The sequence below is a fragment of the Lactuca saligna genome, chromosome 2, assembly GCF_052625555.1.
Source record: "Lactuca saligna cultivar CGN05327 chromosome 2, ASM5262555v1, whole genome shotgun sequence".
Taxonomy (NCBI): domain Eukaryota; kingdom Viridiplantae; phylum Streptophyta; class Magnoliopsida; order Asterales; family Asteraceae; genus Lactuca; species Lactuca saligna.
Genome location: NC_136418.1, coordinates 165,439,892 through 165,466,397, shown reverse-complemented (window position 1 = coordinate 165,466,397; position 26,506 = coordinate 165,439,892). Strand labels below are relative to the sequence as shown.

At 34.8% G+C, this 26,506-nt stretch overlaps 2 protein-coding genes and 1 pseudogene across 2 annotated transcripts; all 3 read right to left on the bottom strand.

The window, feature by feature from the left end:
- Nucleotides 1–2,649: 2,649 nt before the first annotated feature.
- On the bottom strand, nt 2,650–3,531 carry LOC145030344 (heat shock 70 kDa protein 4-like; annotated as a pseudogene).
- A 189-nt stretch (nt 3,532–3,720) lies between these two features.
- Nucleotides 3,721–5,155, bottom strand: LOC145032588 (small ribosomal subunit protein eS17). The gene is made up of 2 exons (XM_078981451.1): nt 5,030–5,155; nt 3,721–4,412 (listed from the first exon to the last, which is right to left on the bottom strand). The coding sequence occupies exon 2, from the start codon at nt 4,379–4,381 to the stop codon at nt 3,941–3,943; it is 441 nt and encodes a 146-aa protein (XP_078837577.1). The 5' UTR covers nt 4,382–4,412; nt 5,030–5,155; the 3' UTR covers nt 3,721–3,940.
- A 15,755-nt stretch (nt 5,156–20,910) lies between these two features.
- Nucleotides 20,911–24,288, bottom strand: CAT6 (cationic amino acid transporter 6). The gene is made up of 5 exons (XM_078981450.1): nt 23,857–24,288; nt 23,526–23,748; nt 23,094–23,442; nt 21,632–21,866; nt 20,911–21,555 (listed from the first exon to the last, which is right to left on the bottom strand). The coding sequence occupies exons 1-5, from the start codon at nt 24,236–24,238 to the stop codon at nt 20,966–20,968; spliced, it is 1,779 nt and encodes a 592-aa protein (XP_078837576.1). The 5' UTR covers nt 24,239–24,288; the 3' UTR covers nt 20,911–20,965.
- Between the last annotated feature and the right edge of the window lie 2,218 nt (nt 24,289–26,506).

The following is a 26,506-nucleotide window of genomic DNA, read 5'->3' as shown; positions in this document are numbered from 1 at the left end:
CACATAGGCGAGTCTAAGTTGAAGCAAGGTAGGTCCCGTGACCTATCTAATTTTTTAATTTTGCTGATAATTTCTTTAACAAAAGTTTTAGGAACCACTTTAAAAAAATTGAGTTTTTTGGTTTAAGAACTTGCTAAAATCGTGAGCATGAGCTTTTGACAGAAAAAGTTCTTACTTAAGTAAAAAATCAAGAAACTGTTAGTGGCATATCCCTACAATTAAAATAATATATATAAAGTTTTTACCATATCTTGGACTCACATTCTCAGAAAAGCCAAAACATTGCGCTAATAAAAAAGAAGTCCAAAAGTCCTGCTTAATCTTATTTTTTATAAACCATAAAAAATAAAAAACTAGATCAAGAAACTTGAAAGTAAAAACTAAAAAAACCCTAACCACATCTGTTGGCCGCTTTGAAATTTACACCAAAAAATGCCAACAAGTGTCACTCTCCATCGCCCACGGCTCATCTCATCTCAAAGATTTTGTTGTATATACATTCCTATCTTTAACAAGTTTTAGTCTTGTGTTTTTATTAACTTTTTAACTATATTTTTATAAACTCTCATAAATTGTGAATAGACATGGTCTGTAAAAATCTTTTATAAACAGTTAAGGTCTATGTGCTATCAATGTATGCTTGCAAATAGATATTGTTTATGTAATAATATTATATAATCATGTTTAATCACTTATTCATGTTTTAGGATTGTACCAATTATTTGTTTTTAGTAATTAAAATGAATCTAAAACAACATAAATAAGATTCAATCAAACATTATACCTATATATTTTCTATAATCAAAATATTTTTTATTAGCATTAAACAATCTACTTGATAGATAGATTAATAAATAACTTTTAATTAAGTTGGCATCGACACTTTAGAGTACATTAAAGAGTTATTTCATAAGGTATGCAACCCGGTTTTTCACAAATATTGTCAACACTGTTATTTTTATTGATTTCAATTAACTAGAAAGTCATATGATTTTGTTTGTAGATTTGCGAGTATTAGAGAACCACGTGGTTTTTTGTTCTAGACTCACTTGACATCCGACACATTTTAGACGAGATATGCACCCCTCTTTGGATTAGGTCAGTTCTAGTTGGAAGTCTTCTGAGTCTCAAACACCTAATGAGAAGATATGAATCTTTGCTGGGACGACCTTGGACCATAAACTTGGTGAATAATTAATGGAATCCAACGTCTTAGAGTCAATTACTTTCCTGAGAGAGGACACCGTGAAGTTTCCTCCAGGTTCCAACCCCCAACACTGTGAATTTTCTTCAGCGGAAAATTCCTTCTTTTCACCCTTGTAAGTGACTACAATTTTTGGCTTGTCCTTGGTCCCAACAACAACTTTAAAAGGCCACAATTTCATGTCTTTCTGAACAATTTCATCGCTTGCTCTTCTTCCAATCAACCACTTAACATTTGTTGCATATATGTAAACCAACAAATCCATGACTCCTTTATAAACAAACAGAAAAGTTGTTTTGGTAAAAGCTACAACTGAACATAACAAGAAGCTAAAATTACCGTATTGCCATTTTACATAAACAAACATACTAAAAACCAAATATAACCAACATCAACTCAAAATTAAAAAATTTTGTACACGAGTTATTTAAAAGTCCATAAATTCAAATAATATCCAATACCAAATAGTCTTAACATAAATGTAGAGAAACGTGTGTGAAAGTCCTCTAAAATACAACTTGGAATCTAAAACTGAAGAAAACTGGTACGGAAAACCAGTCATATATATATTTATCGTAGGGACCAGCACAGAAATGAGAATAGTAGCACCATGAAGAACCAAATAAAGTACTAATTTGGTGTGGGACACCAAATCATGAACCTTGAAATCACATTCTTTGAAACGTTGGGGTGAAAGACTGAAATAAGAACAACGATGAGTTTCTTTTTAGTTTCTACATGCATTGCCTTCATCTTTTCCGAAGAACTTTCTCTCAGGTTAGATAATATATCGCATTACTTCTGTATATTTTGGCCACAAGGGAGGCAAGGCTAACTTATTTAGAAGTAAACTCCGGCACAAAGTATGAGAGATTTTCAAATTGCACCAGATACGGCCTTTATACAAGCAAAAAACAGAGACGAGGAAGAAGATAGCTTATAACGTACCTCAATTGCTGATGCTTGGAATGCTGGAATCGTGTGCCACTAATGGAAGACAAAATCGAGAACGTATGGTAAAAGCAATCATCTTGGATACTGATATGCAGAAAACGATAGCTATAAAAGCTTTTGATTAGATGAATTTTGAGTCGATGGATTAACATTTAAGCAAAAAAGAGGACACGAATGATGAAAAAGGATCGTGTTTAGTAGGTTGATATATTTAAGGGCTATAGAAATCACCTTGATTGTACTCAAACGATAGAAACATGCAACAAACTACCCAAATATACATGATCTAAAAACTTTAATCTAAGAATAAAAATAGTTGTTCCTTTTAAACTTGTTGAATTTTAGAAAAAAAAAAAAAAACACTTATCATAAGATTTGTATCACAACATATGGTCGAAAAAGTAATTATAAAAACTCTTTTATCTTTTATTATTGTTTGTGTTACTATTAAAAAATTCTCCGCTGCTAACAACAGAATTATATAACGACCAACAATGTAAAACCAATGCTGTTGAGATACGAATTTGAATTATGTGATTTGCTGACACATTGTGGTTATCCACATTATTCATAGTCATAAGATAACTATTACTGATACTCGAATATAATTTTAAGTAAGTCTTTTGCTGCGTGGTGGAACTTCTTCGGTATACATATATTGTAAAGTTCTGATTTCTTGTCCTCCAACTCAGCCTGTTCAGCATCAGGATTTTCATCAAGCCACTCAAGTGTCTCCTTAATCTGATGATCTAAGGATACCAAGTCTTTTACATTAAGCCCCACCTTTACAAGACTCAATCGAACCTTGTAATCCTTTATTTTGGTTCTCATCTTAGAAACACATTGGTCTAAAGCTCTATGAGCCATCACCTTCTTCACGTGTGCTTCATCCTCAAGCTTAAACCGTTCAGCATCTGCAATCATCTTTTCAATCTCTGCTTTCGACAATCTACGATTGTCATTTATCTTGATTGCGTTGTTCACGCCAGTGGTTATTTCTCTGGCTGAGACGTTCAAAATCCCATCAGCATCCATCTCGAAGCATACATTGATCCCAACTTCCCCCTTGGAGCAGGAGGAAAGCCAGACAGATCAAGTTCTCCCAAGAGATAATTTTCAGAAGCATTGCCTCTTTCACCTTGACAAACATAAATCGCCAAAGAAGTTATATTGTCGATAGATGTAGAGAATAGACGTTGCTTCTTGGTTGGTATAGGTGAATTTCTCGGGATCAACACAGCCATAACATCTCCCCTACACCACACACCAAGTGATAAGGGAGTAACATCAATTAACTGTACATCTTCATCACCCACACCACTTAACTTTACTGCTAAAATTCCAGCCCCATCAGGATTGATTAGGCCATTCATGTTAATTGATATGGTTCAATGCCAGTTGAGAACATCAAACTAGTTTTGGCCCAGCAATATATACCTTTCTAAAATGCTTAATACTTTAATGGTACAGAGATAAAACCTCAAAATATGAAAAACTAACATCATAATCAACTAAAGAACCAAAGACTTTAACCTATTCATTGATTAAAAAAAAAATCAAACTGAATAAAAAATAAATGCCATTGAAAACCCAAAGAAGCTACAAACAATGAAAGAACCACAAGCCCATTCTGCCTATCAAAAATCCAACTAAGGCTTTCATGGCCTTTACTATTAAACCAAGTCTCAGCAACACATTTCAAAAAACATGAACCTTGGATCAAAACCCACAAGGCATATAACAAAATTATCCAATAAAATGAAGATTACCCAAATAATGTTTTCAATATCTCCTTCCAAAACCACCACCACCACCACCCCTACCAAAAGCAGGAACAGATGGCAAAGCCTGTGGCTCCACAGAAGCCTTAACAACACCAGGAAGATCACCCATGCCAAGAGCATTAAGCATTTCAATGGTCTCCTTATCAACCTCAATCAGATCAGTCTTAATGGCTGATTCATCAGGAACAAAGTCCATACGTCGCTCCCTTTCTTCCTCCTGCAGCTTCAATGAGATTCCCCTCACTGGTCCTTTCTGAATACGCTTCATCAAGTGAGTAGAGAATCCTGCAATCTTGTTCCTAAGTCGCTTTGATGGAATGATGGCAACTTCTTCCAGAATCTTCTTGTTTGTGTGGAAGTCCAGAGTCATTTTACCATAATACCTCTCAATAACTACCCTCGAGGATTTTTTAACAGTCTTAGTCCGCACACGCCCCATTCTTTACCTTGTTGTAGTGGTTTATCCCAAACTAAAATTGATCAAGTTAACAAAGATCATTAGAAGAGTCGTTAGGTCCATGACAACAATCTCTAGTTCACATTAAGCTTTTATCTTGAATAACAAAAAGTAGATAACTTAGAACTGTATCCTTCTAAGATTATGTAAATGATTTTTGATTAAAAACCAACATTTCCTTCAATGATCCCAAATGCACAAAAAAGACACGTTATGCACCTATCTCAAAGATCCCAATACTGTAACGTGTTGTCTACGATACTTCAACGATTTAAAGATGTAACCACAAAATCTAACATAGCCTAAGAATAAAAGCGGGAAAATGCCCTTATACATTCAGCTTGTATTCTGCGCAACGTTTAAAACGAAAGCATCATACATTCATTGATTCAAACAAGGAATCAACCATATGAGAAGATAATACATGACATTGTATAGTAAACGATGTTAGATTAGATGCATTTGTCACAAAACTTCCAAACTGAAATTTAGAAAATCGTTTCAAAAATCATAGTGTACATAACCAATTGTCCTTCTAGCATTCTCACAAGTTTTAGAGGAAGTTTAAAAATTGAAGTATACAAAAGAGTAAGTGAGATACACTGCGTAGGATGACGGAAAATTGCATACCGTAGTGGTTGTTCCGGCTAAGATCGGCGGCGCACAACCCTCTTCCTCTCGCCCTCTGTAAAATATCGCCGTCGAAAGAAACCCTAAACTAGACTTTAATACTTATGAGGATGGGCAAATATGTCTTTTCCTACTGAATCTTTGAAATTTGATACTCTCACGATTCACCCCTTTAGAGTTGCATTCTTTTTACTTTTACCTTTAACTTTTTACTATTTAATTATTATTGGCTTAACTGTTTATTATCCCGTTTTGGCATGCAAGTTAAGGTAAAATCGAGTGTACGATTATTAATTTCATTATATTTGTAATTTTTTTCGGGACGATTGAATAGTTATTATATTTGTATTATTTTACAAAACAACTACAAATTAAGATATTTAAATGGACTATGATGACAACCTTTGATATGATTTTGTATTTCAGTGGCCATAACAATTATTTTATGAAAAGACTATTAGTTGTTGGTTTAAAAATCTATTCACTCAATATAAAATATAAACTCAAACAACTACTTGGGGACCTTGATGTATATAGGATCCAATGATAACTTAAAAAATTTCCAAATTGTTTCTCATAAGATGTGATCATTTTTTGTTGTTACACAGGTCATTGTCAATGTTTCTTTTCTTTTGTTTTCAGATGATAGCAAATGGGCATGTGGAGTGCATATATATACCCAATGGGCAGTGTATTACACTTTGGTGACATAATAAAACACTTATGATATAATATATCAATGAAAATCCTTTGGATGAATAAGAAATAACTTCAAAATACCCATTAAAACAAAAGGACAAAGAGTGTTTTGTTTATGATTGTAAACCCTTTTGAATCTTGGGGGACATAGAAAACAACACCTCTTACAAACCAAACAAAAACCTAAAAAAGTAATATAAATGATTGTTGAGTCAGCAATAGATCATCACAATAAGTTGAACACAAAAGGAGTAGGCTTTCGATGAGCCATCTTTCCCGTTTTGGACACCACTTGATCTTATATTGTTGATTGGACGTTGTTAAGAAGCACTCATTCTTAAACCAAACCAAATCAGTTTTTCATTGCAACTTGTTTAAATGAATATTATTTATGATTCTCTTTTCAATTATGTTAATGCTTATCTTAATTTAATAAGTTAAAGATTAAAACTTTTAAGCACGTAAATTTTTAATGTTATTCTTATTAAAACTTTTAAACATGTTGTAAAAGATTAGTGGTATCTTAATTCAATAAGACAACTAACTTTCCCACATGTCTACTTTAGTTTCTAACAAATTTTCTTATTCTGAACCATAGTTTTTTAGTTTCACTTATATGAAAAAATGTGACTTGAACTGATTATTGATGTTTACACTTATACATTTATGGTAGCATAGATTATATAATAATTAAGGGATAATGATTTAGGTGAGCATCGAAGTTTCAAATTTATTCAAAAAACACCATTCAAATATTACATATTCATAAAACACCATCAAACTGAGACATATGTTTAAAAACACTAACGAAGTACATATTCTGTTCAAAAAACATCATCTTCATAGTTTGGGGTAACTTACATGGTTGACCCCTAACTTTTTTTTCTTAACTCGGATGGTCCTTAGCGTTTATATTTATTTTGTCTTCAGATCATGATCGATTTAAAAGACTAATATACCATTATTAGTTTCATTTAACATTTATTTTTATTACTTGTTAGTTATTTAAACAATTGATAAATTTATAAAAAAAATAATAACATAAATCGTATAAATAATTAATAATAATAATAATAATAATAATAATAATGTTAAATAATAGTAATAAGGGTATATTAGTCTTTTAACTCGATAAAGATCTGAAGTCGAAGCAAAATTAAACTAAAGAGACCGTCCAAGTTAAGAAAAAAAATTTAAGGACTATATATGTAAGTTACTCCAAACCATAGAGATGATATTTTTTTTGAACAGAACATTTACTTCTTCGTTCATGTTTTTTGAACATATCTTAGTTTGATGGTGTTTTTTAAACATGTAATACCTTAATGGTTTTTTTTGAACGAATTTGAAACTTCGATGGTCTCTTAAGTTTTTCCCAATAATTAATTAATTTTGATCATTGTAAGTAATTAATTAATATTATCTCTATAATAATATAGTAGAGACTTGTCTTTTTAAGTTTTTATAGTTCAAAATACATATTAATTTTGAATAATATTAATTTGATTTTTTTATAATCCTTTTTCTTATTATTTGAAGAGTAAATTATAGCTATGGACTTTATGGTAGTATGGTTTGTATTTTCTCGAGTTTAAATCAAGTCGTAAAAAATCAATATTAATGGTCCTTATGGTTTCAAAATCATTAAGATTAATCTTTTTTCTAATTACGGTATTTCTAGCTACAGTAACCATGTCCGTTAAATGCATGTAAATTGGCAAATGCAAGTTATATAACCCTTTTTAAAATTTTCAACTTCCTACGGAATGTACTTTTTTATTCTAATCTTGTATTATATATAAAATCTTATTGTAACTTTTCAACTTCAATAAAATGTATAAATTTAGTAATTTAAATATTATGTTAAATTTAAACACATGGAAATTATAAATAAAGTAAAAACAAAAAAGAAAGAAAAAAAGTGTCCAAGGAGCGGATCGCTTTCGGGAGGACAGAACAAAAGGCAACACCAACATCATAAAATGTATCTGTAAGGTTGTTGATGAACATTTTACACCAAAAGGGAAAGTTTTATGTTCATTTGGTGTTGTTTCATACAATAGTGGTACCATCAAAGCTTTTAAGGCTAAGCATCCATACAAGTCACTCGTATCCATGTCGGACACCATTTATTATGAGCTTCCGCTTATAGTAAAGATTGACAATGTCCTTGGCTGCATTACATCGTTTCCTAAAAAAATTTCATGTGAGAGAGACGGCTTGAAAGCTCAACACATTTTTGGATGCTTTTATGTGGGGAGGGGTCTCGCTAAAAAAATAACATTTAGTGGCACACGTTTTTAGTGGCATTTAACTTTTGTGCCACTAATTTAAGTTTTTAATGGCACTTTGCATATGCCACAAAAGAAATAATTATTTAATTAATGAAAAAGAAATAAATATATTAATGAAGTAGATGTTATGTTATACAAAATATGTATAATGTTTAGAGTCGACGAAAAATTGGGTATGTAACCCGATGAACTGATCCGTCCATCAAAAAAATTCTAACGTCTTTAAAATTTTGTTCCCTCCAAGCAAAAACTGAAATCTCGACAATGAAATTCCTGCTAACCCTACATAGAAATTGAAATCTCCACTGAAATTAGAGTTTTGCCTCACCTCAATTGATATAAAAGAAAGTTAATTTCACCCTCAGTAGTCAACCGGGCTTCCTGTACGATATCACGCTTAGTAGTGTTCATCCCCACCTACTCTTTCAATTGATCTGAGGTCGTCGGCTACAAACCTTCAATCGATTTCAATCTACAGGTACATATCTAATGTTCAATTGATTTTTCTTCTTTTTGTGTTTTTTCCCTTCTATGGTTTTTCTCATCAAGTTATCTTCATTAGCACCTATGTAGAACACTTGTTTTTTACCCCCATGATGCACATATTGGTGCATCTCGATTTCTTCTATGTTTAATAATCTAAATATATTGTTTGTTGAAATGCATACTATCTGTTCGATTAAATGCCCCAATTGAAAACCAATACACCAAAATTGAAATTTGTTGATAGAGTCCAACCAATTTAGATATATATGTTAAAAACGTTTCTTATTTGTGTGTATATATGACCTGTTGTGTGTGTGTGTGTGTGTTTGTGTGTAGGATCTACTTCAAATAGTTAACTATGTGTGTGTATGTATGTGTATATATATATATATATAGTTAACTATGTGTGTGTATGTATATATATATATATATATATATATATATATATATATATATAGGATTTGTTTGTGTGTGTTTATATGGTTTTGGTTTTATTAATATTGGCATTATTAAAGTTTGTTTGCTGGTAGATATTTGATGAGAATAATAGTTAAAGGTATATTGGTTGCTATTTTTGTAGATGAAACTTTGTTGGAAAACATTTTAAGAGTGATTTCTCAAGGGTGCGACTGTGAACTATGGTTTCATATACCTGGTGTTTCTAGTGGTTGCAATGATATACATGTCGTGGTAAAAAGAAAGTTAATAAGGTATCTTTTTTACTATATATCAAGCCCCAGTAATTGCCATTCTTCCATTTAGTTTTTTTTATTTTGAGGCATTTTGATATTTGGCTTGATTGATATCAGGATTGTAATTGGACAACTTTATTTGCTCCGTGACTTTGTTAATTACACATGTAGACTAAGGAGATGCTAGATATTGACCATGTAAGTTCTTCAAACATCTGAAACTTTTATTAATCGAAGTAGCTGGATGCATATCTGATGCTAGACTTTATTGAGGTCAGTTTATACTATGTATTAGAAAAAGAATTTGTTGTTATTGCTCACAGAATACTTGTAATTGATAAGCATTCATGTATCTACCTCTAGCTGCATGTATATGATTCCAGGGATCCAAAAGGCTTATACGTGCTTGCAAGAGCGAGAATGATTAAAAGTAAATTTAATATCTTTTTCATGCTTACTATATGGTTTAAACTTTAATTATCAGGTTGTCAGGGTTTTATGGTTGTAATTTTCATTTGGCATGGTTTAGGCTACCAGATTTCCACATGTAAGTAGACGTTTAGCATGATTCTAATCCTGATCATGGCTGCCAATGAGTTCGGAATTGAATTCCATTGGAATTCACAAAGTTGAATGTTGGTAATCAATGAGATTAATTTCTATTTACTAGAACAACTATACGTTACCATTCTTCATGTACAATTAAGTAAATGATATGCTATAGAGTTAATTATGTTTCAATTTTTTACTGTTAGTATACATAATTTATCTACAATAGACAGTGGGGATGTTGTGAATTCCATATTCAAAGCTTGTAAATAAAGAGTATGAAACATTCCAAAATACAACTCAAAATTTTTTCTTTTTTTATATATATAATAAAATCATATGCTGAACATCATATCATAAATCCATACGTCAAATATCTCAAACCATAATAAAATTTCGTGATACAATTGTATCAAATCAAACTAAGTATCAAAACAATCTCTCAGGACAAAAACTGAAGTTGTGGTGTGTGCGATGTCATCAACCCGAGCTCTTCCCTTTGCTTGCGGAAGTACCTGAAACCAAAACTGAAACTGTAAGCATGAAGCTTAGTGAGCTCCCCCAAATTACCACATACCATACAAACATAAAACAACTACTGGGCCTTGCCCACTGCATCGGACCGAAGTCCGGAAACTGCATCGGACCGAAGTCCGGAACTAACCAGGGCCTTGCCCTCTGCATCGGACCGAAGTCCGGAACTACTGAGGCCTTGCCTCCTGCATCGGACCGAAATCCGGAACTAACTGCATCGAACCGAAGTCCGGAACTGACTGCATCGAACCGAAGTCCGGAACTGACTGCATCGGACAGAAGTCCGAAACTACTGAACATAGCATAGCATAAACATATCAACTAACACAACAACACATAGCACGCAAACCTGTCTGAGCCACGAAGGCGTCAAACATACTAACTACTGCATCGAACTGAGGTCTGAAAACTACTGCTAGCTAAACGGGCCGGCATTGTGGCCTTAGACCCATTCCTACTGGAAGGAAACTCACCTCGTGAACTGGCTGCTGAGTGTATGGCTCTGGAAGCTATCTGTTGCTGCTCCGGTATCTCTCTGGCTACAATTCCACAAACACACTCAATCAAATACTAATAACTGCATTGGGGTAAAATGACTCTTTTACTAACCCGAGCTCTTCCCTTTGCTTGCGGAAGTACCTGAAACCAAAACTTAAACTGTAAGCATGAAGCTTAGTGAGCTCCCCCAAATTACCACATACCATACAAACATAAAACAACTACTGGGCCTTGCCCACTGCATCGGACCGAAGTCCGGAAACTGCATCGGACCGAAGTCCGGAACTAACCAGGGCCTTGCCCTCTGCATCGGACCGAAGTCCGGAACTACTGAGGCCTTGCCTCCTGCATCGGACCGAAATCCGGAACTGACTGCATCGAACCGAAGTCCGGAACTGACTGCATCGAACCGAAGTCCGGAACTGACTGCATCGGACAGAAGTCCGAAACTACTGAACATAGCATAGCATAAACATATCAACTAACACAACAACACATAGCACGCAAACCTATCTGAGCCACGAAGGCGTCAAACATACTAACTACTGCATCGAACTGAGGTCTGAAAACTACTGCTAGCTAAACGGGCCGGCATTGTGGCCTTAGACCCATTCCTACTGGAAGGAAACTCACCTCGTGAACTGGCTGCTGAGTGTATGGCTCTGGAAGCTATCTGTTGCTGCTCCGGTATCTCTCTGGCTACAATTCCACAAACACACTCAATCAAATACTAATAACTGCAATGGGGTAAAATGACTCTTTTACCCCTGGCTAAAGTCAACTCTCCCGGTCAAAGTCAACTTACAGTTGACCTGACTCACCGAGTTGGGCCGCCAACTCGCTGAGTCCTTACTCTCACTTCTCAACCCTGTTCACTGCTACTCGTCGAGTATGGCATCAACTCGACGAGTTCCCTTTCGATTCTAGAACTTAGGCTATCTGCATCCGACTCGCCGAGTTGTATGAACAACTCGACGAGTTGTTCTTGAATCTATGAAGATTGCCTTAGACTCGCCGAGTTGTATGAACAACTCGTCGAGTCCCTCCATTACTGAGTCTGACCTCCGGCTCACTGAGTCCATTCTACTACTCACTGGTCCCCACTCGGAATCACTCAAAAGGGGAAAAAAATCGAGGACTCGCGGCTCAACTCGCCGAGTCCGAAGAACGACTCGCCGAGTCACATGCATGTAGTTACTAAAAACTCGATTCTGCTTGAATCCAGCGCATATAACTTGTAGATCTGGGCTTCTTATGCACGATTAACACGTAAAGATTCTATCTTTACGTGCCCATAAGCATCCATGAAGATTAAAAGGCTCAAAAAGCATAATAAAGGCTAGATCTAGGGTTCTCATGCAAGGCAACTCAAAAAAGGAAATAGATCAGGGCTCTAAAGCTCCTAAATGAACAGATCTAGGGATATCTCGATCCCATAAGGCATCCATACAACTATAAAGCTTGGAAAATACATTAAACTAGCCTTAGAGGTGTTCTAATGGAGGTTTTAAGCACAAAACAGAGTAATTCTGAGATATACCTCAATGAACTCTGACTTTGGCCTGGATCTTTGCTTTACACTTCCTCTTTTTGATCCTCTCTTCTTCTTCTTCTTCTTCTTCTTCTTCTTCAATCCTTCAAAAATCCACACAAAAACAATTTAATCAAACAAGGAATGGTTTAGGGTTTCTCACAAGCTCTCTGAGGGTGAAGGAGGCGAGTTGGGGGCACAAAACATTGCTTAAATAGTGAGCAAACCCGGGGATTTAGGGTTTCTTCCTGGCAGACGGACTCGCCGAGTCCCGGATATGGACTCGTCGAGTCGCCGACTTACATGTGCTCGAAATCCCCGTCTCTACTCGACGAGTCGGGTTATAGACTCGTCGAGTCCCTCTTGAAAACTTCTAAATAAATAACAAGGAAACAACATACCAGAGACGGGTTGTTACAGAGTAGATCCAAAGTTATGTCTGGTTGAAGTAGAGCTAATACCTAAGGGTGCAATTTCAGTGGGTTGGGTTGAAAGCCAAAAAAGATCTCTTACCTAGCAGGTAGATAACGTCTTCTCATTTTTCTAACAAATGGTATCATTTTTATTGGATTTTATTTAGGTTTTGAGGGTGTTAATGAATTAAGAACATAAGCAGGTGGATTTTTCATTCCTCGCCAAGTGGATTCTTCCAAATTAAAAGGTACTAAAAGATCACCTTCAAGAAGTTGTGATAATGATGATAATTATTTTTATGTTTCCACTTTTCATATATATGTAATGGACAATAATATATTGTTTCCATCTTTAATAATGTCCTCATTTTCAGCATAACGAAAGGTCTTTATTTTTTAACATATAATCGTTAGTATCATTGCTAAGAAAGAGTTAACATGATGAATATTTTACTGACATGAAGACTATGAAAGAGGTTCATAAGTGTACTGAGTTTTTGAGTTTTTATCCAAACAATTGTTAGTTTTTTGTTTTATATGTTTAATTTTTTAGACTTAATATTATCATACTTATTAGACATTTGCTTCCAAATATTTGGAATATTTTTCGAAGACAGTCGAGCTTTTAATTGAAATGATGATATTATAATGTCTACATTTTATAGCTTTGTTTTTATTTTATATTGAAAAATAACTATTTAATTAATAATTTTAATTGATCAATATTTAATATGATAAAACACATAAATTGACGGTTAGACTGATAATGCGGTTTTTGTGGCAAAAATTATGTGCAACTAAAAGTATTATGATTTTTAAAGTAGGAGTATTTTTTTACCGGCACAAATTTTGTGCCACAAAAGCCTTTTTAAATATTATAGCAAAAAATAGTGTCACTAAAAGTCTAAAAGTTTGTAGCGGCAAACCAAAAAAATGCCACTAAAAGGCTTTAGCGGGAGCGCTTCTAGTGACATTTTTTTGTGTGTCGCGGATTCTTAAAGGGGACTTTAGTGACACTTTTCAGTTTTTTGTGGCACTTTTTGTATGCCACTAAATGACTTTTATTTTGTAGTGTCTGTTATAGCCACAAATCTCTTTCATCACCGAAGTGGTTAATCTGTGGCTAAGGGAAGATATTTGTTGTATTTGGCAGAATTTGTAGTGTCTGCACCTCTTACTCCAATCCTTAAACATGACAATGGAATTTGTCCTGTTATTATAGGCACTATATGGAGGCGTTTGGTTTCGAATGTTGCTATGAAAAGCGTTGGTAAAGAAATGACATAATACCTTAATGATTTTCAATTTGGAGTAGGTGTGTCGAGTGGTGTTGAGGCCATTCTTCATAGTGTCAGTAGGGTGTTGAGTGAACATCATGATGATGGGTCTCTTGCAATGTTTACTATGGATTTCTCGAATGCTTTCAATCCGGTGGATAAATTTGCCTTATTTTATGAGGTTAGGATGAGGTGCCCTTACATTTCTTTGTGGGTTAAATTCTTATATGGACAGGCAATAAGGTTCTATTTAAGAGATAAGCATATTTGGCCTACTATTGGAGTTTAGCAAGACGAACCTTTGGGACCACTTCTTTTTGCTCTTGTATTACACCAACTTGTACATCGAATTAGAGACAATTACAAGCTTCTTCTTCATGCTTCAACTAAATATCAAGAAAACTGAGCTATTTTGGCCTTCATGTTATGGTACGAAGCTTCGTGCAGTTTTATTCCCTACTGACATTGGATGGACGTTATTGGGGGTGAAGCTTCTTAGGGTGTTGTTAGTAGTGATACGAGCTTTATTAGCGGGTTATCCATTAAGAGGGTTGTTGAGGTTGTTGATTTGATGCGTCTTCTTCCACAGTTACATGACCCCAAAGTGAGTGTAACACCTATTTCATGTAAATGGTTCATTATGTTTTGGGAAATTAAAGAGTTAAAATGTGGATTTTATGATGGAAACAAAGTGGTGAAGGATATGCCACGACGTGGCCATGGTAATAAAAACGCCTATCATTCCTTGTATGACATGACTTGACACGATTATGGTCATGATGTTGCGGTCGCCTGATTGATTAACCCTAATTCTAGGGTTTGTGCCCCTATTTAAGGGAAGTGAGGGCTAGGGTTTACACACCCTCAACCTCCACCACCTCCCTTCACCCTCAAGAAAAACCATAGCCTCTATTATTGATTTATGAAGCTTTTGGTGGTGTTTCAGTTCTTTGAATAAGAAGAAGGTGTCTTTGGTGCTATGTCCAAGCAAGCAATCTCTCCTCATTATCTTGTTCTATGTTTGGGCTCTTGTAAGTCCTCAAGATCTTATATTTCTCATTATATCATGTTAGATCTAGGTTTCTACCCACATTTATCCATGTTTCGATTGAGTTAAATGCATGGATTCCATAAAGTTAGCAACTTTATGGATTATTGAAGTTCTTTTGTGGACATATGTTGCATATCTAAAGTATGTTGGTATAATGAGCTCCATGCTTGAGATCTTAGTCTTATTTCTCCATTTTTGACCTAGTTTGAGTGCTAGACTTGAATTGGACATGCATGCCTATAAAATATCGACTTGTATGTTGAATTAGACCTTAGGAAGCTTTTTGGAAAGTTTGAATGGGTGGCTCAATTGATTGAGAGCTTAATCCATTAGGATGCCCAATTTTCAAGATATGGCAATCTGTTTGCCATGATGTGGTGATTGGGGTTGCTTGACTCATTTGTCGAGAAGCTGCAATGACGTGGACTACGAGCAACCATGCCACGGAGACTGATGAGTTTGACTTTGACCTTGGACTTTTTTACCGTATTTGACTTATGATCTTAAAGTGTTTTGGGGTGTGGACAGAGAAGATACTTCTTTATTGCTGTTAGGTGTCTTATTATACCAGTCTTTACTGTGTGAGAGTTGTTGTGTTTAGCTACTTTCTGCAAGGTGAGTCTTCTCACTGTGTTACTTATGTCATAATGTATATATGTTGACCAATTGGGTCTTATTTTTTTTTATTGTTGTGATGTGTTAGTGAGCTGTTGATATCTTAACGACGTGTTGTTAGTCCATTGAGACTGTTGATAGTCCCTAGGGTTATTGATAACCCACAAGGCGTGTTGTTAGCCCACAGGGGGTGCTGTTAGCCCATTAGGACTGTTGATAGTCCCCAAGGTTGCTGATAGCTCATAGTTTTTTATTTATGTTGAGTTGTATATGATATTTTGGGGAAATCACTAAGCTTCGTGCTTATAGTTTTGGATTTAAATGTGTTTTGGTACTTCTGATGATCGTTGAAAGGCGAAGGCTTGACTATACACTCTCCCCGACAACTCTCATGATTCCATACTTTGTAATACTCTGATTTCCGGATGATTCTATTTTGATACTTATGATTTTCTTGAGTTGGTTTTCTTAGAAACAATGTTTTTATTTAACTTAAAAATGAAAATTTTGGTTGTGATTTTTATGATGTTACAAGTTGGTATCGAAGCCGTGGTTTGAGGGATTTGAAGAATACTTGTGTGATTTGAGACTTAAACTAAGGGTCTGAGAGCATTTTTATAAAAATATTTTGGAAAAATTACTTTTAAGGGAAGAAGAGGAGGATGTGAAGTGTACAGTCAACCGGAGCTCAAAAAGTGCTTATATGTTGTAATTGAGTTGTTGTTATAAGAGTTGTTAGAAATGCATGCTAGTTGATAAGCTAAGGATCCCATCATGATTTGTATGATAGAGTTGTCTGATTTCTTGATGCCTTGTAGCCTAAGGAAATGCTTGTGATGTTATGCTAGAAGTTGAAGTTAATATTGTTAATTGTTATGTGTATAGTATATAGTTGTACACAATTAGGATTTTATAGTGTAACATTCCAAAAATAGGATAAAAATTTTCATTTGTAAACCAAGAGAAATCATTGTTTTCAAACAAAACACATATCAATACCAAGTATATAATACAATTATCCCAAGATCAGTGTATCATAAATCTCCAAAAACATCTCATCGAAGGATGTGTACGATTATGCCTTCATCTTGCCACAATCATCTGAAGTACTTGAAACAATAAACTGAAATGTAAGCCAATGTTTAGTGAGTTACGCCAAAGTACCACCATACAAACATATAATATTGTGCATATTGGATTACCCTTGAGTCCACAGCATGAGTCTGGCTTGCCTTTTGGGCCCATAGCTTATTGCATTAGGTGTCTAAGCCCATAACAACAATTGGTATATGCTTGAATTGATAGTAACACAGTCCTTTTAGGTTGCCCACAAACCTAGAAATTGGACATGATGATTTTAGAGAGAGATTAATTTATTATGTGAATAATAAATTAAATAAAAGGTTTATTCATGTGTTATGAAAATTAAATATTAATTAGAAATCATATTATTTAACTAATAATTAAGCATAAATTAATTAGAATTAATTAAAAGTACAAAGACTGTTTTGTTATTTATTAACAGTTGAGAAATGAAGGCTCTAGAACCTCTTGAAAGAAGTGGAAGACGCTAAGAGATTTCCTTAGCAAGGGAATCTAAGGCTTGTCCCTTAAACCCTAGCTTTGGCTCCAAGTTTCATCAACTATATAAGGATTCCATTAGCCCTTGATTTCAGCCATGCCTTCCTTCCACAAGCCTTGGACAAAATTCCCTCTCTCCTAATTCATTTTATTGCTAGTTTAAGTGTGATTCCATTCGAGGCACGACACTTATGGTGCTTGCTTCTAAGAGATCAACAAAGAGGAATTCTAGTTGTTTGCTATATCAACTAAAATGTATGTATCCTAAAACCCTTTCATCATAATTTCGAAAATAGCCTAGGGTTTGCAGGTTTCTTTTCTAATGTTCTTAGTTACAGGTTCAATAGAGAAAATATAGATCCTATTTAGGTTGAAATATATGTACAAGAATAAGTCAGACAAATCGCTAGCACGCCTCATTAATGAAGCTAAACTATAAGGGGGTATAAGGGAACTGCTTATAAAATGATAGTTAAATTGTAACATCTAAAAATATGGTCACAAAAATTTCATTTTTAACAATAGATAAAATAGTATTTTCCAATATCATCCAAACATTCACATAAAAATTAATGTATTAATTGCCATAAAATAGAGTAAAACATCATAAGCGAAATCTCAATGGTGTGTGTGATGCAGTCATCCCGAGCTCTTCCCTTTACTACCAGAAGTATCTGAAAACATAAACTGAAAACGCTAAGTACAAATTTAGTGAGTTCCCCCAAAATACCACATAGCAATACAATAAACAGATAGTGGGCCCTACCCTGTCATCGGGCCCTGCCCGGCATCGGACCCCGTCCGGCATCGAGCCTCGCCTGGAATCGAGCTGAGCTCAGTAAAACGGGTCCCGCCTAACATATAATAACATATATCAAATAAACTCATACACATGTAATAATCACATAAATACATAGCATACAAATATTCATCAGGCCCCGCCCAGCATTAGGTATTAGCCCGAAAAACATTTAAACACAGGCACATGTAATAGTCACAAAAACTGGTAGCATACTAATAACATAACATATACATAGGCCGGCATTGGTGCCTTCGACCCACTAAACCCAGTGAAGAAAACTCACCTCGAAAAGCTGAACCTCTCAGAAAGAAATCTCTAGATGCTGCTCAGACGACTCCCGAGCTATCAATGCAAAAATAAAAATTAATCAAGATCCAATAATCCATCATAGGGTAAAATAACCATTTTACCACTGGCTCAACCTGGCTAATGACTAAGGCCCAAAATCATAACTAAGGGTCCATCACTAGATAATCTTCCAAAGCCCACCAATGGCCCACTTATGGCCCAATTTTCCAAATTGGGCCCAAGTTCCTCTAATGGGCTTTACCTAAAACCTAACATAAACATAGCCTAAAACTTGATTTCATATCGTCCACTAAATCCCAAAGTCACAAGGTCCAAGAAGAGGGCCTAAAAGAAATCCCATTGTTGATCGAACGTTGGGGGTTCCCTTGTGGAACGTTAGGCGTTCATCAACAGTCAATGTATCACGAGCCCCAACACGAACGCTTGGTAGTCCTCGACCCAGCGTTGGGCGTTCGCACCCTGAAGCCCAATCCCTTGTTAATTTCGATTATAGTAGAGCCTCCTTAGGGTTCTTGATGTTATCCATAGAGAAAACTTAGATCAAAATAGGTTGTATATGAACTTAAGGGTTAAGTTATTTCGTCTCATGCCTTAAATTACAACCTGTAAAACCTATCACAACATTCATTTGTGAGTTCCCTTTTTAGTAAAATTGTCCAATACATGGAAGTTCACTTCAACATGACGATTCGACTAGAAAGTAATTTTTGAGTGTCTAAGGGCACCACATACTCAGGATTTTCCTATAACTATTTCTATTAACCGTCTTGGCCAATATATGTCACCAATGGAGTATCGTTCTATCCTCAAGTATCTCCTCATGATCCCTTTATTTCCAGATGATGAGACATGCCCTGTTTGTTGCAAGGCGTGCTTGGACTTCTTTGGGGAGCATGCAATTCATTATAAAGAGCTCTCGGGTGTCAAGTACAGACACAATCTGGTTAGGGTTGTTCTTCTTGACATATTTAGGTGTGTTAGGGTTTCTGCTAAGAAAGAGGCACTTGTGAAATTTCTGACTGACCCATTGGAAGGAAGATCAACACTTAGATCAGCTCATGTTTTAGTTTTTGGATGGGATAGAGGGAAGCATGCATGTGTAGATCTAACAGGGGTTTCCCCTTCTAGTGGGCTTAGTGAGTGAAATTTCAATATGGGGTAAACTGCTTTAAAAGTTGCATTATGCAAAGTGTCAAAATATGAGAAAGCGTGTATGGACAATCAACACACGTTTATATATTTTGCATTTGATACTTTCGGTTTCCTTGCACCAGATCTTGTGGAGTTCCTCAATAGAGTCCAACGGGTCATGGATAATAATGTTATGATCACAAGATCTATAAATGTTGTTTTTAAAAGAATTAGTTTTGTCATCCGAAAATGGGTTGCGACACATCTTGTTGCTCGTTTACCCACTATATCTATGTAAAACTTGTATGTTTAATCTAATTCCAATTTGATAAAAAAAATTGGGTAAAATCTTTTATCGTATGGTTCAAAATAATTAAAAAAATTTAGATTAATTTTTATTTAATATAACATGTATTTATTCCATAATTGATAACAATAACTTAATCTTATTTATATACACACTAACATACTTCAAATTGTTTAATTAAACCCCAACCCATCTGTTTTATGTTACATGAAGCCCCTTCCCCCTTAATGTAAATATAATAGGAATCAATCTTTTTTTTAATGTACAATTAAGCGATCAAAGTTTTAATTAACTTAATAGTTTTCAATTTCACTTAGTCATATACTCGTATTGGGAAGATATAACAGGTGGAATCAATTTTGATACATATGTGACGTCTATGTTAGGCAAAATTTGGTCACTCTATGTTCCACTAACATTTCATTTATATTTCATTTTATTTTAGCTTGTCTCATTTGAATTTTATTTCTTCAATTTAACATTATTTCATTTATATTTCATTTTATTTTAAATTGTCTCATTTCATTTTGTAATTTCTTACGGAATGAACTCTTTCTTGATTCTTCCAATTTCAACCAAGTTCGAATTTAAGCCTAAACAAAAATCGCAACAAAATCACCTTCATCCGTTTGGGAAGTTCGAGGCTGTGTACACTCGTTGAGAAAGTATAGGCATACTATCGTAGTTATTAAGATTTTATATTTTGGTTTATTTCATCTGACACAGTGGGTTTTCATTTTGCTTTACGTGTGTGATTTCGTTAAAGTTGCTTCAACAACTTAACATATCATTTGATGAAGACGAGTGACTCATAAACACATAATTGGAATTCCTCATCTTGGGTTGATTTTGCCAATGGAACAAAAGATCAAACATAGAATTGCATGCCACAATCCACCATTTCAACTCCATTGAATCCCATCACCTTGAAAACACATCATACCCATAAAATCATTTCAACTCCATTCTATCCCCCCACCTTAGGACAAATCATACCAATAAAATTCAATTACGTGACATGATAGTGTGGTATGATATAGATCCGATTTTATTCGTGACTTAGTTATATCTTATCATGCTATCACGTCAAGTTGTTAGATGATAAATTTGATATTATCATTAATAAGCACCATAATTTTACTACTTTTTAAGGTCAAAAAAGCAAACTCAAGCAAAAAGAGTAGCTTCTTTTTGCACTTTGGGTCCTATGCTAGTGAGATCCTCAACATCAATAGACTCATCACTCTTTTGGCTCAAAACTCTTTCTTCATCGGCATCAAAACTAGCATGAACACTATAAACAAAATATACAACTACCACTAGAGCCGAAAAGACTGCAAACCGTATATAAGAAGGCCCATCAAGATTTCCCAACAAGAATATATCAAGAAAGATTGAGACACATGGTATCCATGGCATCAACGGGACCCCCCAAAAATCGGGCTTTCTTGCTTGTGGGACCACATAATTAAACAAAACCACTAATCCAATAGCAACCATGGAGCATACCCCAAGCACAAACACCTTAGGTGTACCACCCGGCACCATCCACCAAAGTAATGTGAATATAACAGAAGTGAAGGAGAAGCTTAAAAGGAAGGACACTGTGGGCCATGGGCTACAGGTGTCATTTGAGACATAACGTCTGTAGATTACCGCATTTGCGACCATAAAGAAGACAAAAAGTGTCCCAATGGAAACAAGGTTGAGAAGGATATCGAGCTCGGTGAAAAGGGCAATGGCCGCCGTTAAAATACCTGAAAATTTGATATGTTAATATAAAAATTTTGTTGTTGTTGATTTTAATGTTGAATTTTAGGAAAATGAAGTTACCAAGAAACATGGATGCGTTCACTGGTGTTGACGTTTTTGGATGGACTTTTGCAAACCACATTGGGACAACGTTGGACCGGCCAATTACACAGAGATACCTGGCCTGACCCAACATTGCAACCAATAGGGAGGTTAGGATCCCGAAGCTGGCTCCGACTCCTATCACATTGGATACCCATTTCCATCCGTTTCCTTTTATTGTAAATGCCCCTGAAAATGGTGCCTCCGGGTTTATCTAACATAGTTGAAAGTAGGTTGTTGTTATATGTAAATTTAAAGTATGGATTACTATAAAATACGATCGTAATTTCTCCCAACAAAAGCATATTACAACAATATCGATGCATGAAATATTATATAAATATAATTACTTGTTATTAAGAAAATAGTTTATGTATGCCACTATCATAAGAAAACAATTTATAATCCCTTGACAAAAACAACACTTTCATTTAAAAAGGTCAAATCTTTTGCTTTGTTTTTGGCGTTTTATAAGTAGTTTTGATATTTAATTTGAGGTTTACTTTTCACAAGCAACTAACTTGATGTTTATGACTCTCTTCCTCACTATATTATCCACCATTCAACATGTTATGTTATATAATGCTTATTACTATTATTTAAAATTTTAAATAACAAAAACATTCCTAATTGTAAAAAAAAAAAAAAAAAAGAATAAATAAAATCTATACACCAAAAGTAATAATCACAATCGGTAAAAAGCAACGTCATTTGGATTAAAAACTAACAAATATTATAAAACTAGCTGTGAAACTCATGTATTACATGAATTAATTTAAAAAAAAAGTTAAATATAAGATTAAATTATTTGAGAACTTTGAATTTAAAAGAAAATAATAAAAATAATGAATTACTATAATGAAAATGTTTTTTATCTTTTAAAATTAAACAAATAATTAAATAGATAAAAGAAATTAATGGGCTTTAATTTTGGGAATTTTAAAATTAAAAGGTAAGTTTATTAATAAAATTGATATCCAATTATTACTATATTTATTGTAATTATTATTTTAAAATATTATTTAAATTTAATAAAATAGAAAAACTTATAAAATAACATATAGAAAAAGAATTAATTCAAAACAACTATATAAAATAACGTTTAATAAATTAAATTAAAATATGATAAATGATAAAAAAAAAAAATTATTTATTAGAAAAGATTATACCGAACTTTTTTTTTACAGCATGATAATATTTAATAACCACTTTGGTTATTGCACAGTAATCTAAAAATCCAATTTGTGACGACTAAGGTGGAGACTAGATAACAAAAAAAAATTACTTTTTAAAGGTATAGTTTAATACGTGTGGCATGCAAAGGATGCGGTGTACAGAGATCATCCACCAAAAGTAGAATACATATTCACCAAATATATACTTTATTTTGTTTATGATTTGTAATTATTAGTTAAGTATTTACTACGAATTCAATGCATACCAGATCATAAGGAAGAAGCATCGACATTGAAGTCGCCATTAAACAGTAGAGAACAGTAACGAGGATAACGGAACCGGTAACTCCGATAGGAATATCGGTTACCGGGTTTTTAACCTCCTCAGCCAGCGTCGATACGGCGTCATAACCAATGTAACTCAGGTAAACCAGAGTAGCACCATTGAACACCCCCGGAGCTCCGAATGGGAAGAACCCGCTCGGATGGCTCGGGTCGGATGGCGTCGTGAAGTTCTTCGAATCTCCTTTCCAAAACCCCATTATGATCACAAACATTATAAACAGAATGTGAAGGGCAGTCAGAATCATATTCAACACAGAGCTTTCTCTAGTGCTGTAATCGAAATTGAAATTGAAATCGTCAGCGATTGGATTTTTGGTTATTACGATTTGAAACGAAAATGTTGAATTAAGGACCTGTAACAGATGACGATAGTGAGGATTGATATGACGACGACTGCGATGAAATCAATTTGGTTGAAACCTTTTGGTAGAGAAGAAATGGTTATTCTCCATTTGGACTCTGCGGAAACACCAATGGCTGTTCCGAGATAGGTCGTAAAGCTTCTCGCTACGGCGGCATTGGAGAAAACGTAATCCATTATCAGATTCGCTCCGGTTAAAAATGCCGTGAACTCGCCTGAGAAAAAAAAATCAACCAACTCGATCAGATTACACTCATGCGATGGCTTGTTCAAGCAAATTGCTGGATTAGTGAATCTATTTTAATGAAACGAAGCAAACAAACCAAAAGTGACACGGATGTAGCTAAAGGCACCGCCTGCGACGGGCATGTGCACGGCGAACTCGGTATAACAGAAAGCGGAAAGTAGGGCGCAGAATCCGGCAATGACGTAGGATAAGACGACGGCCGGGCCAGCCTTGTCGTGACTAGCGGTGCCAGTGGTGACGAAGACGCCGGCGCCGACCATACCTCCGACACCGAAACAGATTAGATCGTACCAACGGAGACTCTTCCTCATTTTGCCACCATAGCGGAATCTGACACCGCTTGTTTCGTCAAAGGTGGTGGAGACGGATCCGGCACGACGGGCGAGCCTGCGAGGAGTATCGCGGAGGGCATTAAGGTAGGATTTGAAGCTTGAGAAAGAGGAACCATGGCTTTCCATCGCCTTTCTACTTTCCCTCTCTCTCTAAATTTCTCTGCTCTGTGTATTGGATTTTTGGCTGTATGTATAACTTATAGAAGAGAAGGAAATGTTTATAAAGACAACTCAGACACACACAATTACCCCGTGGATTTGGATTACAGAAAGTGACTGCAGGCGGTAAAACAAACGGCGGACGAAATGTTTTTAGTAGCGGTCCCTATAAAATCTACTTTTTCCAATGCGGTCCCTATTTATGTTAGTAATTATCATATAAGGACTGCATTCCACCTTTTAGTTGTTTTCAGAAAAAAGTTAGCCTTTATAATAAGTTGATAATGATAATCCACCACTAATTACACTTGTCTTCATCCAGTAAATGATTACTCCAACCACAATTGACTTGCCAAATAGTATTCATAACTCAAAAGTTCACTGAATATGCATCAGTTTATAATTAAATAAGAATCAAGTTAAAGTTAAAGTGTTCATTAATAAAAATAAAAATTAAATTGGAAACATATATCAGCTGATTAGTTTTGGATTGACTTGCTCCGGAATATTACAAAGTAAAGATATGATATATACTTCAATTTTTTTCCTAATTATACAAAACTTATAAGGCGAAAAACTCTGATGAATTATGTTCTATATCATATTTCATCTGAATATTTTTGTCTATGAGTCGGTCTATAGCATCCGATTTCTTGTTATTGGGATCTCGACGCGACGCGGTTGTGGGTTGTTTGTGGCACAATCACGTCAATTAAATGAGGATCACGGTTGTTTGGTGCCCGTGGCTTGCTTGGTGTATGTCGATGGCGCAGCGGCCGCCACACCCCAAAACCCTAGATCTCGGTGATTAAGCCTATTTAAGGAATATGATGTAAGGGTTTGTTGATGTTCTCCCACCTCCACCATCAGAAAACCCAAATCATGAAACGGGAGCCTCTCCTCACTCCATTCTTCTTCTTTGGTGGTTTTTGGCATCTTGGAAAGCTTTTGGTGTGATGGTTCAAGAGTTGTTGGCATTCTTAGCTCAGACTGAAGCTTCATCAGCCTTCTTATCCATGTTAAACTTCTACAAGCTTACACCTTTATGCTTATAGCTTTATAGATCTTGGTTTATATGTGACATCCTCAATTTCACGACCAGAAAAGACCGATTTGTTTATGCTTGGTTTTTAAAATCAGAGTAATCTTTTAAAGAAAATAATTACGGAATTTGTTCCCAAAATAAGATAAAGATTTATCAAAGCATTTCTTTAAAGAAATGTATTTTCATTATATAACAAAATCTCGGGATGTCATGTTCCGATACAGACACATAAGTATAAACAGAACTTACATTATTTACACTAAAGATTTTACATCTCTTTTAATCTCTCCGTGAAATATATTTTCGTATCGATACCTGTGATACAAAGAAAACTGAGTGGGTTAGGCACCGATTTTGTTTATGCTTTATGAAAATTAGAGTACCTCTTTTAATAAAAATGTTGCGGAATTTGTTCTCAATAAAACATGATAAATACATTATCAAAGCATTTCCGAAGAAAAGTATTTTTATTCATTTTAAAACATTTGGGATGTCATCATCAATACAGAAACATAAGCATAAACAGAACTTACATTTATTATCACTAGTGATTTGTATCTCCTTAATCTCTCAGTGTAATGTGACTTCATAACAACACCTGTGATATAAATAAACTGAGTGGGTCAGGTTGGAAAATCTGGTGAGTACATAGGGTTTTCAACCCACAATAATATAATTATTATGTTTAAACAATCAAACAATCGACCCAATTACCCATCCCCTTTATCTTCTTTACTCTTAAGGATCTATCCTAAGAGTTATCTATCCCGCATTTGTTCATTCTGAAGTCCTTTTGCTTCCAGAGTTATAGGACTGGCACTAAATCCATAGCTGCCAATGCTCGTTCGTAAAGCACTAATTCCATAGCTGTTGGGTACTAAATCCATAGCTACCAGTGTTTATCTAATAGGTACTAAGTCCATAGCTACCAATTTCTAACAGGTACTAAGTCAATAGCTACCAGTGTTTATCCAATAGGCACTAAGTTCATAGTTGCCGATGTTATTTGTTAGGCACTAAGTCTATAGCTGCCAATGTTTACTCACATCATCTTTTATCTCTCATCATTCATCTACCCATCTCATACCCAACATACTTGTATATTTAAAATACGTATACAATTCAAATCATTTAAAACATGTAAAAAAAACGTTCATCCAACATAGACAGCAAGTATTCAGATAATATGC

Coding starts and splice junctions, on each gene's coding strand:
- CAT6 (XM_078981450.1), bottom strand. CDS start 24,238: ATGGAAAGCCATGGTTCCTCTTTCTCAAGCTTCAAATCCTACCTTAAT. Junction 21,867..23,093: donor TGCTTCTTCCTTATGATCTG/GTATGCATTGAA, acceptor CAACTATGTTAG/ATAAACCCGGAGGCACCATT. Junction 21,556..21,631: donor GAACGCATCCATGTTTCTTG/GTAACTTCATTT, acceptor TCAAATTTTCAG/GTATTTTAACGGCGGCCATT.
- LOC145032588 (XM_078981451.1), bottom strand. CDS start 4,381: ATGGGGCGTGTGCGGACTAAGACTGTTAAAAAATCCTCGAGGGTAGTT.